The sequence below is a fragment of the Mixophyes fleayi genome, chromosome 6 (assembly GCF_038048845.1).
Source record: "Mixophyes fleayi isolate aMixFle1 chromosome 6, aMixFle1.hap1, whole genome shotgun sequence".
In the NCBI taxonomy this organism is placed as follows: Eukaryota; Metazoa; Chordata; class Amphibia; order Anura; family Limnodynastidae; genus Mixophyes; species Mixophyes fleayi.
In genome coordinates this window covers 223,223,417-223,235,760 of record NC_134407.1, presented here as the reverse complement: position 1 = coordinate 223,235,760, position 12,344 = coordinate 223,223,417, and the positions used below count along the sequence as shown (strand labels likewise).

At 42.4% G+C, this 12,344-nt stretch overlaps 1 protein-coding gene across 1 annotated transcript in view; it reads left to right on the top strand.

Annotated features, from left to right (window-relative positions):
- Positions 1 to 4,582: 4,582 nt before the first annotated feature.
- LOC142095296 (NACHT, LRR and PYD domains-containing protein 3-like) overlaps positions 4,583 to 12,344 on the top strand; it is a 12,395-nt gene continuing 4,633 nt past the window's right edge. The window contains exons 1-8 of the mRNA XM_075178254.1: positions 4,583 to 4,624; positions 6,364 to 6,421; positions 6,949 to 8,632; positions 9,527 to 9,616; positions 9,748 to 9,918; positions 10,041 to 10,211; positions 11,250 to 11,420; positions 11,701 to 11,871. Coding sequence (XP_075034355.1) covers positions 4,583 to 4,624; positions 6,364 to 6,421; positions 6,949 to 8,632; positions 9,527 to 9,616; positions 9,748 to 9,918; positions 10,041 to 10,211; positions 11,250 to 11,420; positions 11,701 to 11,871 — 2,558 coding nt within the window. The remainder of the gene's footprint in view (positions 4,625 to 6,363; positions 6,422 to 6,948; positions 8,633 to 9,526; positions 9,617 to 9,747; positions 9,919 to 10,040; positions 10,212 to 11,249; positions 11,421 to 11,700; positions 11,872 to 12,344) is intronic.

Below are 12,344 nucleotides of genomic sequence, written 5' to 3'. Positions count from 1 at the left end.
TATTGTGTGGATTTTGTCATTTGTTGCAGTGACTTATTGAGCTGTGTATAATTGTGGACTACTTGGATTCTCTGTAACACCATACTGGCCTGCCATACTTGTGCCAACGAAGCCCTGGCCAGTCTGCTGGAAACATACAACGTGTTAATGATTGGGCATCATACACTTGCTTCTTAACCACCCAAGAGTCTAGATACAGCTACAGGGGATAATTCCACATGTAAATCTCAAAAGAACCATTTTGTAAAAAAGGCTTAAATCACACTGGACGGGTTGTTGTCTTAAACAATGTAAGACCTGGTGAACATATAGACATAACTGGGTCTTTGGAAGAAGTGTACTCACTTTAGGGGGTTACTCTGTAAACATTTTCCATCAGAGGTACATGGTTCAGAAAAGCTGACACTGTTCTACATCACATTTCTCCAACTTGGGGCTCTTGGGTTATTCACACCCACATCAGACCCCTGTGTCCCATCATTGCTGGGAAAGGGGGATCTTCAGGTGGGTGTTGGATCTGTGGCTGTTGTGTAGATGTTTGGGTTAAAGTACAGTTTTGGGTTAAGCCAATTGAAGACTACAGCTGCTCTTGCACATGGTATGTTTAATATAGATTTTCTCAATGCATGCCATAATTATCCAGTAGGCTATGGCATTGCTAGAAGTCAATTAAATTCACCAGATAATGACAATTCTTTAAATGACTGATACATAACCACTGTATTAAATCCCTAATATGGGGAAACCACTGTAGTATTCAGTGTCAAGCATGGCTGATGGGCACTGTGAAGTGATTGGAATGATATTCGTGTGCAAACAGTTCTTTAATCCTCTCCATTTATATGGCAATCACTGATCATTTAACAATGGATTTTGGGCATGTAGTAGAGTAGGAAGCTATTACTGTACTTTATAACAGAGCAGCAGTGGAAGGTCAGGAACACACTGAACAGTATTTTACATTCATGGTTCATACCAAGTGAAATCTAACAGTTCCTAAAAGGTGTCAATGATTTTGGCTTCAGTATTAGTGTAAAGCATCGACTATTACTAGTTTTCTCTTTCCTCCTCTCTGGAGGGCACTGCTACCTTGGGTGGGATGAAGGGAGCTAGGAGTTGGCACTTGAACAGTTATTTATTTAACCTACAGCCTCCTCCCCTCTGCATCCTCAGTGTAATTTGAGTGGCCAAGGAGTTGGCTTACTTTTTGTGTCTAGTCCATTGCAATTAGTGTGCATCAAAATATTTCTAGAATTCAACAATTGTTTGGGAAGAAATGGTGCAGCATTGGGGAAAAAAACTGCAATAGTTTTAGTCACAACTGTGTCAGACTCATCTGCTAAATAAAGATCATGGTCATACTGACATTTTGGCTACAGGAAATTCATACTGTGTACTTTGTTTTGCAACATAAGTATCTGCTTACACACAGTGGGGCTTATTCAATTGGGTCCGGCAATGCTGAGCACAAAGTGCCAATCTGGTACCGCAACATCGCAGATTTCCCTTCACATCTGAAATCTGCTGTTTTGTGACAATGGGAATTGTGCAACCACACGCAGTCGCCAGAACTAATTGAATATGTCCCAGTAATTTATCTTTCAACAGCTTGATGGCTACAATTTAGAAAACTTCCGTTCTATTAGCTTCTTTCCATTATCAGGTAAGCCACCAGTACTCTATAAGTACATACACTCTGACATTGCTCAGTAGGGAGAAGTGTCTCTATATTACATCACTCTGGGGTAGTACAGAGATAGCAGACATTGCTCAGTGTCACGCATGGGACTCGCAGGTCCTGTTACCCTCCGCTGTCTTTCTCAGTGTCCTCGGGCTCTGCTGGTCTCCGATCTCTCTGCAGGATGTTGCCCAGTCTGTCTCCACTCCAGAGATCTCTCCAAAACCAGTGCATGGATGCTACCATCTTGGATTTGGTCAAATGCACCTTCTCAGCCAGTCAGAGTGCTGCTTGAACTCAGCTGACCACAGCCTCCAATCAGGGGATAGCAGTTACTATAAAAGAACTTCCTTGAGCCCTAACCTGTTGACAGTGCAATGTTGATTCCTTAGATGCAAACCTGGTACAGTTTCTGTGCAGATGTCCAGTCCAGGACTCCGGTTCCTGTCCGGTCAAGCAATCCAGGTCCAGCCTGGTGTCTCCTGCTAAATCTGTTCACTGTCTTGACTTCTTGCCAGTCTCCAGTGCCATTCAAATTCTGAAGTCTCCTGAACTCTTAGCAAACCACCACCTGCACCAGTTCTCTCCCTTCCATGCGAAGGAACCTAATCAGGCCTCTAAACTGTGCACGTAGCCGCCAGTTCAATTCCAGAGACACGTCCAGGTACAGACAAATTCTTAGTCGGCTGACTGGAAAAAAAAAATTAAGCTTTCCACCAATCACAGCTCCGCTACTGATTATAGAACCAATCAAGATTAAGAGCTTTTAGTGAATGATATGAATGAAGTAACGATGTAGAAATGTGTAGATTATCACACGGATAGTTGAAAGTGTGTATGATAAAGAGATTGATAGACAACAACTGATGTGTAGGGGACAAGGTGATATCTCATATGCACATAATAAACAGCCCCGCTGAAAATGGTACAATCACAAATCTCATTTTTGTTACTATAAAGCTGTGCATGGATAATAACAGATAATATCTCGATCTATTCACTTGAAAACAGCATCCTCATCAAGTTTTGAGAATGTAACAGATAAAGTTGATCCCCGCAAATAGACTTACAACTCTTTTCTAGAAAACTATTATTGGCCTAAAAATACAGTAATGAGTCTCAGCAACCAGATATGATCTCTCGAGTTTCTCAACAACCAAATTTGATCGCCCCTAATTTACAAGGGACACTTGTGAATGACCCATCATTTATGTCCAGTCATGTGGAGATTTTTACAGAAGAACGAGGTGCTGTAGGAATTTTAGAGGAATTCATGAGGGAACAACTCCATCAAGATGATATTTCTCCACAAACACCAATGAGAGCCATTTGTAAGAGGAATTCCAAGTATTTCCCCTATGACATTAATTGCCCTCAAGTAAAGATCTATGACTTCTTAGTCTCTAGAAATTTAGATAAACTGCTATGCCAACCAAATGTCAGACATCAGATTAAGTATTTAACTATGGTAGAAACTATGGCTCTTCAGGGAATGAAAGATTGACAAAGACATTATAATCAAACCTTCAGACAAAGGAAGTAATGTAGTCTTGTGGCCTTTAGAGCAGTACAAAAAGGAGGCTTATAGACAACTGAAAGACACAAATTGCTATTAGCAATTAATGTTTAATCCCACTGCCCAGTATACAAAGGAGTATAACAAAAGTATAGAGGAAACTTATCTGTCGGGAACAAGTACTAAAACGGAGTATGAATTTTTACAGATAAATGCACCTAAGATACCAACTCTGTAAATGAAATGACACCCCCTGGAAGACCCATACTATCGGGTATAGGGGGTTTGACCGAACAGGCCATTATCTTTGTTGATGTTCATATGCGACACTACGTGGTAAGCTTACCATCATATGTATAGGACACCACGGGTGTTCTAAAAAACTACACACCCAATACAGCCAAACACACCCTCTTTCCGCACAATTATATTATTATTATCATTTATTTGTAAGGCGCCACAAAGTTTCCGCAGTGCCGCACATAGTACAAAGAGTAGACTATACAGGGTATAACAGTACAGAACAATAAACAAAAGTACCAATACTTCAGAAACTCCAGGCAGGCAGATGCAATAGACACGGAGCAGAAGAACAGGTAAGGAGACAGGAGGGAAGAGGGCCCTGCTCATGCGAGCTTACATTCTAAGGGAGGGTTAAACAGACCAGGCACAAGAGGAGCCAGTTGAGGGAATGGGAGAGAGGGGAGAATGAACGGAGGAGATGGGGGTTAAGTGGATGGTTGGTAGGCTTTGATAAAGAGGTGAGTTTTGAGTGCACGTTTGAAGGAGCTCATCATACCCACTTTTTGGCAAAGCCCTGCCCATTTCAGCTCCTATGCTTTTGAGATCTGCAAATCAGAACTGTGCCACCGAAATTGGGTATGAATTGCAGTTACAGCTATCAGGATAGCGGGACAGTCCCCTAAAATTGGGATAGTTGGGAGATTACCAGAGTCGCACCCCTGCAGTCCCAGCCCCTCCTGCACATCCCCTCTCCAGCGCTGGGTAGGGACCCTCTACACAACTGGAAAAGTGCAGACATGTCTCTGTGCATTTTGGGGGCACTGCCACATGACAGACCCCCACCCACAATCTGATAATAAACTGTCTGTGGGACACTTTATACAGCAAAGCAATGTAACAAATACATACAAATATAGAAATGTGACATATACACTCATTATTACTTTATAAGACATACAAGTTATCAGCCTCACCCCAGCTGCAGATCACTGTACTATGCCCAGCAGTGTAAGTGATTCACTTCTAGCCACTGGTCTCCAACAAAATGTCCGCTGCCCAGTGAGGAATAGAAATATCACATCTAGTATCGTGTGTGCGGCCCTTAGTGGCCGAGAGTGGGTATAACAGGAGGTGTCAGTGGGGTAATGAGTCAGGTGTGTTATAGTTGTGGGTGCTCCAAGGAACAGGTGAGATCAGTGTGTGATCTGCTGAGTTATATGGAGATAGGAGACAGGTAATGTCTGTATTATTAGTAACTAGGTTTAGAGATAGTGTGTATGTCCTAAGTTATATAGAGATGGCATACATGTAAACACAATATATATTACTTTATAAATATCTTTGTACTTGTAACACCTCTATACAGTCTCACTATGTAGTAATTGTAGTGGGTGTAGAGATGGTACATGTGTAATATATTACACTAAGCATCTTAGATCTTTGTAATCCTCTATATACCTGTGTATTTGTTGTGGGATAACTGTGTGTGTGTGTGTATATATATGTATATATATTAGTTGGGTAGATGTGTGTTTTTGATATGAGTGTCATGTGACTTTATATGGGGAAGGAAGAGGGCGGGTTTGGTGCTTGGAGTCTCCCAGTGAAGCGGATCTCTGCTGCTTTGCTGGTGTGGTGGAGTTAGAGGAGGTTGGAGTGAGAGGTGGTCAGTTGGTAGAGAAACGCACGTTCCAGCCAGGCAGTGGGAGAAGTCGGGGATCCATCACAGCCTCACCATTCCACCAGTGATCCTGACTGTGACACTACTACAGGCCTCAGGACATTAGACTCCAGGGGAAGTGCTTCCCACACAGCCTAATGCTGCACACTGACCTTGTGGGGCCAGGCCACCCTCTCCCCTCTCCAGGGTCCATGCTTTATTAACAGTTTAGAGCTTTGGGGATGGTAAGTGTCCAAGCCACCGTGGAGAGTGGTTATATGAGATGGCCTTCACCCCTAAACCCCTTTCCCTGCCCCCATAGGCTTCAAGGGGCCTGTGCTGGTATTATAGCAGCTCATGTGTAGCAGTGTGTGTGTAACTGCTCATTATTCCCCACTGTCCTCCTAACAAAATGCAGTGTTATGAATGCAATTGCTATAAATCATTCTTTAAGCGTGAATAACCTAGTTAACACAGCGGGAACAACTTCCCAAAATGGAGCAGAGAATTTTTTTTATTTTTTTTTTGTATGCAACACGTTTGGTAAATTCTAATCTATTGCTGAACAGCAAAAGTCTCAATAAGCATCTGTGAATAATTTGCAAATCTTGAATTACAAGCTCTTCTCTAGTTCTGGTATTTATCATCTGCTATTTACACCTGCCCCTGACCACCCATAAATATAACCTCTTCTGCCATATCTGCAGCTATGTCCCAGTATGAATCCATACTCAATTGCTTAAACTTGTTATACTCTGACCACACTCACTCACCGCATGTAATAAACAATCCTGGCAGTTTGGGGAATTCAGAGCTCCCTCCACCATTGTTTACATCTTTTTAAAATTCCCATCCTGACCTCACCACCCGCACAGTGGTGGATTGTACTGAGATATTGCATATACAGATGTAAGTCTGAGGGTTATGTTGTATCCGTGTTCCCTATAGATGACTTGTGTATTATTTTATGAGCCAGTACAATGTGCTATATAGTGTTACATAGTCCTCCTGGTTTCTAATACCCTCTCACACAGGTATGTCTGAACCTCAGGTGGTGTGGACAATATAATGTAGAATTCAGGAGTCTGTCACATTGAGATGCCACGGCAGATGTTCATCATCCATGGACATCATGAGAAATGACTCCAGGACATTAAGCACATTGGCTACCTGGCTCCTCAGATTTATCCAGTCCTGATGTATCCACATTAGTAATGTATTCTATATATGATTTGCCACTGAATGTCTATTCTGTATTTCTTTCAGTTGCAGTCAAACCTGGTCCCCATCTGTCTTGACATCATGGCAGATTCTTCTGTACAAGGTAACCCAGCTCATATAATTGCTTAATATGATGGCATGCTTATTCTGTGTCTACCCAACGCTATTCCTCATAATGATAATAATAATCTTAGTGACATAGATATGTAAACCTAGTTGAAACAAATAAAAAATTCTCAGTATTGGCCAATATGCTTCTATGGAGGTTTTAAAATACCTAGGCTAGTCAAAGCTTTGCATGTTTATGACTTCCATTCAAACTTACTAAGACCTCACTGGTTCTGGATCCTTTGTGGGGATCCACCCATGTGTTCATGACAATCTACATGTTGCGTAGCTCGCACACCTATCAAGCTCCAGTAATGGGATAGATGGTATACAGGACACTTCTAGTGAAGGAGACTATTCCTGAGATGATACAGTAGGAATGTAAATATTTACATAGAATAATGAGACTCCTTTTGTTGACCCAGTGAGACAACTGTCAATTCAACGGTCAGGGGTCACTGCATTGTAGGTATGTTTTATATTTCTTCGAGACGTGTTTCTAATTCCTCTTCTCTCATACAGACTGGAAACTGAAGTATGTGACTTCTGTGAAAGATGGCTTCCAACGCATTATGGAGAATAACCTCAGTTCAGGGAAGATTGTTGGCCTTGAGAGGCAGTACCCCAGGCTACGTGCCATACAGGTGAAGAGTGAAGACCATTCATTACCCTATTCAGGCTCTTTACTTGAGCAGGCGGAGGTCAACACATCTTCAGACAAATATTCCCCATCTACTATCCAGGCTCTGTATGTTCCTGATGTCCATGGATTTGTTCCTAAAACTGTGGTGGTGCAGGGACCTGCTGGGATTGGGAAGACTGTGACCTCCCAGAAGATGATGCTGGACTGGGCCTCTGGGAAGCTGTATGGAGACAAATTTAATTTTGTCTTTTATATGAGCTGTAGAGAAATCAACAGGATCACTGGTAACATAAACCTTGCTGGACTCCTAGCCAAAACCTGCAATATGCAGTGTTCAGATGATCTGGTTAAAGCCATTTTCCAGGATCCAGCTAAAGTATTGTTGATTATTGATGGTTTTGATGAGCTGAGATGGTCTCTGGAGGATAACTATGAGGAGTATCAAGACCCTTTTCAGGAGACCCACAAAGAGATCCTTCTAAGATCCATATTTCGTAAGGAAGTGCTGAATGCAACATCACTGATGATAACCACTAGAGCGTTTTCCCTGGAGAAGCTGAAGGATTACGTCCAGCCTCCATGTTCCGTGGAGATTCTAGGATTTACTGGAAGAGATCTTGAGGACTATATATCCAACTTCTTCAAGAACAAAGAAGTCGCAGACAAGGCTCTTGCTGGAATAAAAGGAAATGAAGCGCTGTTGACCATGTGTTCTGTCCCGCTGATGTGCTGGATTGTGTGCACCATACTGAAACAAGGGGTGAAACATGACACATTGGCCCACTGTAAAACAGCCACCTCTATATATTTGCTGTACCTGAAGAATTCAATCAAGTATGATGTTGGTAAACAGCTTATCAACACCTGTATAAAGAAGCTGTGTTCTCTGGCCAACGATGGTATTCTGAATCAGAAGCTCTGGTTTGAGGAAGGTGATCTTGCTAGATATGGACTTGCTCTATCAGAGGTGGAGTCTGTGTTTCTAAACCAGAACATCTTTCACCGGGACACTGAAACCAGCATCTACTACACCTTCAGTCATCTGAGCGTACAGGAGTTCTTTGCTGCACTGTATTATGTGCTGGTAGAGGAAACCAAGAATAAAGAAGGCCACCCTGAAGTCTGTAAAGGCAATTCTCTATCCGAGCAGTCTGCCCATCACCCACACTTGACACAAACTGTGCGATTCCTCTGTGGTCTGCTCAATGAGCAGCAATTGAAGGAGTTCACCAGTGGTGTGGGATGTGATGCTACCTTGAGAGCCAAACCTGCCCTGGAGAAGTGGATTTCAGGTGGAAAACCCTCTAGGTTTTGTAATGACGCGCTTCACTGCATTTACGAGATGCAAGATGAGGCTTTCCGAGACCGTGTATTACACCAGGAAGACTTGTTGTTTAGTCCTTGTTTATATTTTGGAGTCATGGAAAACATATGTACCAGAGAGCTGTTCTATTGCCTGGCTGATGCTAAAGGTTATTGCTCAATCTCATTGGAGGACTATCTGTTACGGCCCGGAGACTTGGAAATATTATCTCCATTGTTTCACAGAGCTTCAAAGTTATCGTAAGTATTTTCCACATTATTAGTCTGCAAATGCCCAACGTCCTCTCCCATTATATTCTGTAAAACAGTCACACTAAGCCGTTACAGGGGGTTATTTTGTTTTTGGGGTAAGTGTAGGTGACTCTACTTTACAGACAATAACTAGTGGGGAAAGATCTCTGCCATTGTCTGGGATTATTACCAAATACACTGGGTGCAGTTCAGTGTCTCTGCCTTATTAAAGCGCTAAGGCTTTCTGAGATGACTCTTTCTTGCATACTCTGCTAAACAGGGGAAACGTTTCTAGCACTGAACTTTTCTTAGCTGGTGGTAAAAAAAAAAAATTACTATGGAAAACTTCTAATTATACATAATGAATTAAAAAGTCAAATTAAGTGCCAGCATATTGGGATTCACTCAGTGTACAGCACTCGAATACAAACAGAGTAGAAGGTAAAGGTGACCTGTCTATTCTAATTACAATCTGAGGTGTGGGGAACACTTGATACATAAGGTAGCAGATTAATATATTATCGTTGTTGCTGGTAAGTAGATTCATTATCAGCCACCAATAAAGCAGCTAAACATTAACATTGGGCGCCTTTCGTTTTGCTGAACATTCTGTTCAACTTGCATTTTCCACTTACAAAGCCTCTACTATGGTATAACTAAATGTTTGTAAAGTGAGTGGCCAGATCAATGCCCAATATAAGAATTCTCAATCCCAACCATTCTCCTGAATTGAGCGTTATGTTAATAGACAGGAAACTCCATAACCTGACTCGTGAATTCCATCCCGTTTCTCCACAGAATGGGGCCCGTGTTGGGTAGAACGTTGAGATAACGGGTATCTGTCTACATGTAAAACCTAATGCTATGTATTAAACCCATCTTCAATCTTTCCTTTCTCTTCAGCTTTACAAGATGTGGGTTTCCAGAAGATGCAGAAAAAGGTGGATATGTTTCCTGGTTTTGCAATCCCAACAGTAAAATCCAGGAATTAGAGTAAGTCTAGTAAACCTCGGGGAGTCATGCAGTTGGTTGGGTCAAACATCAGGTGTCCATTGTTGTACAGTAATGGTAGGTTCTTGATGAGGCACCACACAGTAACCTTCTGTCTCTGTATATCCCTGTAGGCTGCAGGTTTGTGTAGTTACCCCACCCTTCTGTAAGGATCTTCACTCTTTTATCTCTACCAACCGGACAATCACCAAACTCATCATAGGACATCATAAACTGGCGGACTGTGCACTAAAACTTGTGTGTGATGGGCTGAGACATCCAGGCTGTACCGTTCAGGAGCTGACGTGAGTAATATACTCTACATTTACTATGGAGTGTATAAATGGCAGGGCCCCACAAAGGATGGCCTGTACCAGGGTTTATATGCTGATCTCATGATACTACTGTAACTGTCCCTTATCTATAGATTGGATGACTGTGATCTAACCTCATCCAGCTGTGAGGAGCTTGGCTCTGCTATTAAAACTAACCGTTCTCTACGGAAGCTGGATATGGCATTGAATAAACTCCAAGATGATGGAGTCAAATTTCTGTGTGAGGGGCTGAAGGACCCAGGCTGTACCCTGCAGGAGCTGAGGTGAGGATTATACTGTAACTTCTATAATAACCTGCAGGATACAGAGGTATAATGTGTGACGGATACAGACATCTGTGCTGTAACCTGCAGATTGTTGGGTAAATATTACCTATTGTTAAAGAACTTGCGAGGGGTGAAGGACACAGTGCTTCAAAATATCCATTACACATTAATCCTGCTCCTCCAATATGGGCTCAGTGCCCTTTGTATGACATGTCACTCCTCAACTAACTCTGGTCATGGTGACTTATCAGACATGGAGAGTCTATGTTGGAAAGTACAACAGCGCCCCCCCATCTGTGCCTGGTTTTACACATCTGTATTTGTAGACAATTTACTTGGCTTTTTAAGTCACCTGTAGCTCATCTGTTAGGAATGGTTTAATTTCTCATCTGGTAACTTTTTTTTATAAAAATGTCTTTATATTGAATAGGAATTGTATAGTGATGAGCAGAGATCTATTAACCTCCTTTATTGCATACACTTTTTTGCATATGGGGGTGATTCCTAAAATACCTCTGGATATCCTTATGTAACTGTTTCTAATAACTGGGAGGTCTGTCTATAATGTCCTTCATCTGTCGTACAATTCCTCCTGTTTCTTAGGAACTGTCCTTTAGGGATATTCTAATTGGTTTCAGTAACATTTTGGCCACCACATACCAACAGGGAGAATTGATCTGAAAGTGCTCTGAAATACCACCGCAGAATATCGGTTACGCTTTAATACTGCTCCTAATCTGGGCTCGATGCTTATTGTGTCGCTCTACAAACTAATTGGGCATTGTGACTTGTGTGCTACTGTGTAAACTGATGGCTATTGCCATTTCGCTCATTGTCTGGCAGTAAAGAACAGGTGACTGGGGGCTGAATGAGGAATTTATGGCTGATTCTCTTGGGCTTGTAATTGTAGGTAGGGGAGTTGGCTGCCTCCAGTCTTCACCCATGTAGTGAAGCTATGCTTGGTGCTTCCATCCCCTGACCTGGGGAACAGGATGCAGCCACTATCACTGAGATAATCTTCTCTTCTGCCCACAGGATGTCTTACTCTGAACTGACCCCGGCCTGCTGTGAGTATCTCGGCTCTGTTCTCCTTGTGAACCGATCTCTCACCACACTTTTCATGAGCGATAATGATCTCCAGGACTCTGGAGCAAAGCTTCTCTGTGAAGGACTCCGACACCCAGACAGTGCCCTGAAGGAGCTTAGGTGAGAATTATACTATAGTGATATGGAGGCTGTACCCTGCCGTAGGTTAGCTGGTACATATAGTTTTGCCATCACAGTTCCCAAAGGTTCCGTCATGAAGGCTGTAATTCTACTATTGAAAAGGCTCAAGACAAAGCATGAGGAACATTAATCGTCTATAAATCCTAAAATGGTGGCTAGAGGACACTTCTGAAGTATCCCACAGTATATTCCAGTATGGCAGATTGGTAATGGAGGCTGGAAATGCGTCGGGTCACATGCTGTCATCTTCTCATTGCAGGATACATGAGAGTAATCTAACCTCGGCATGCTGTGAGGATTTCCGCTCGGTATTACTTGCAAACCGATCCCTGACCACATTGGATCTGACCTATAATAATCTCCAGGACACTGGTATAAAAGTTCTGTGTGAGGGACTCCGAGATCCAGGCTGTACCCTGAAGGAGCTTGTGTAAGACATGTACAACTTAATATTGTAACTGTTGTCTTTGTACAGAAAGAATACACTAAATGCATATTACAGGACACTTTGCTCTTTATGTAATGGCAATATTTTATTGTGACCTGCAGAAATACATTATACAGACACTTCTGTGACTCCCAGGCTGTAATTCTATTGGGGGAGGACAGTCTGCAGCCATATTTCGCTCATTAATTTTATACTTCCCATAATTATAAACATGCATCCAATAGTGGTACTAGACACTGCCCTTGGACATCGCCAAGCTGCATATAGCTGGGTTTAATCATGCAAAGAATGAAGGTCTGCAGAACAGATAACACAGAATGGAATGTAACGTAGGGTGTGTATGACAATTCCAAGGCTGGATAGTAGTGTTACCTGGAGCATCCAAACGATACAGTATTACTCCCTAGCCGGCCAAACAGTGCAGATGTGTGGTGGACTCTGAGAAGACCACTCCA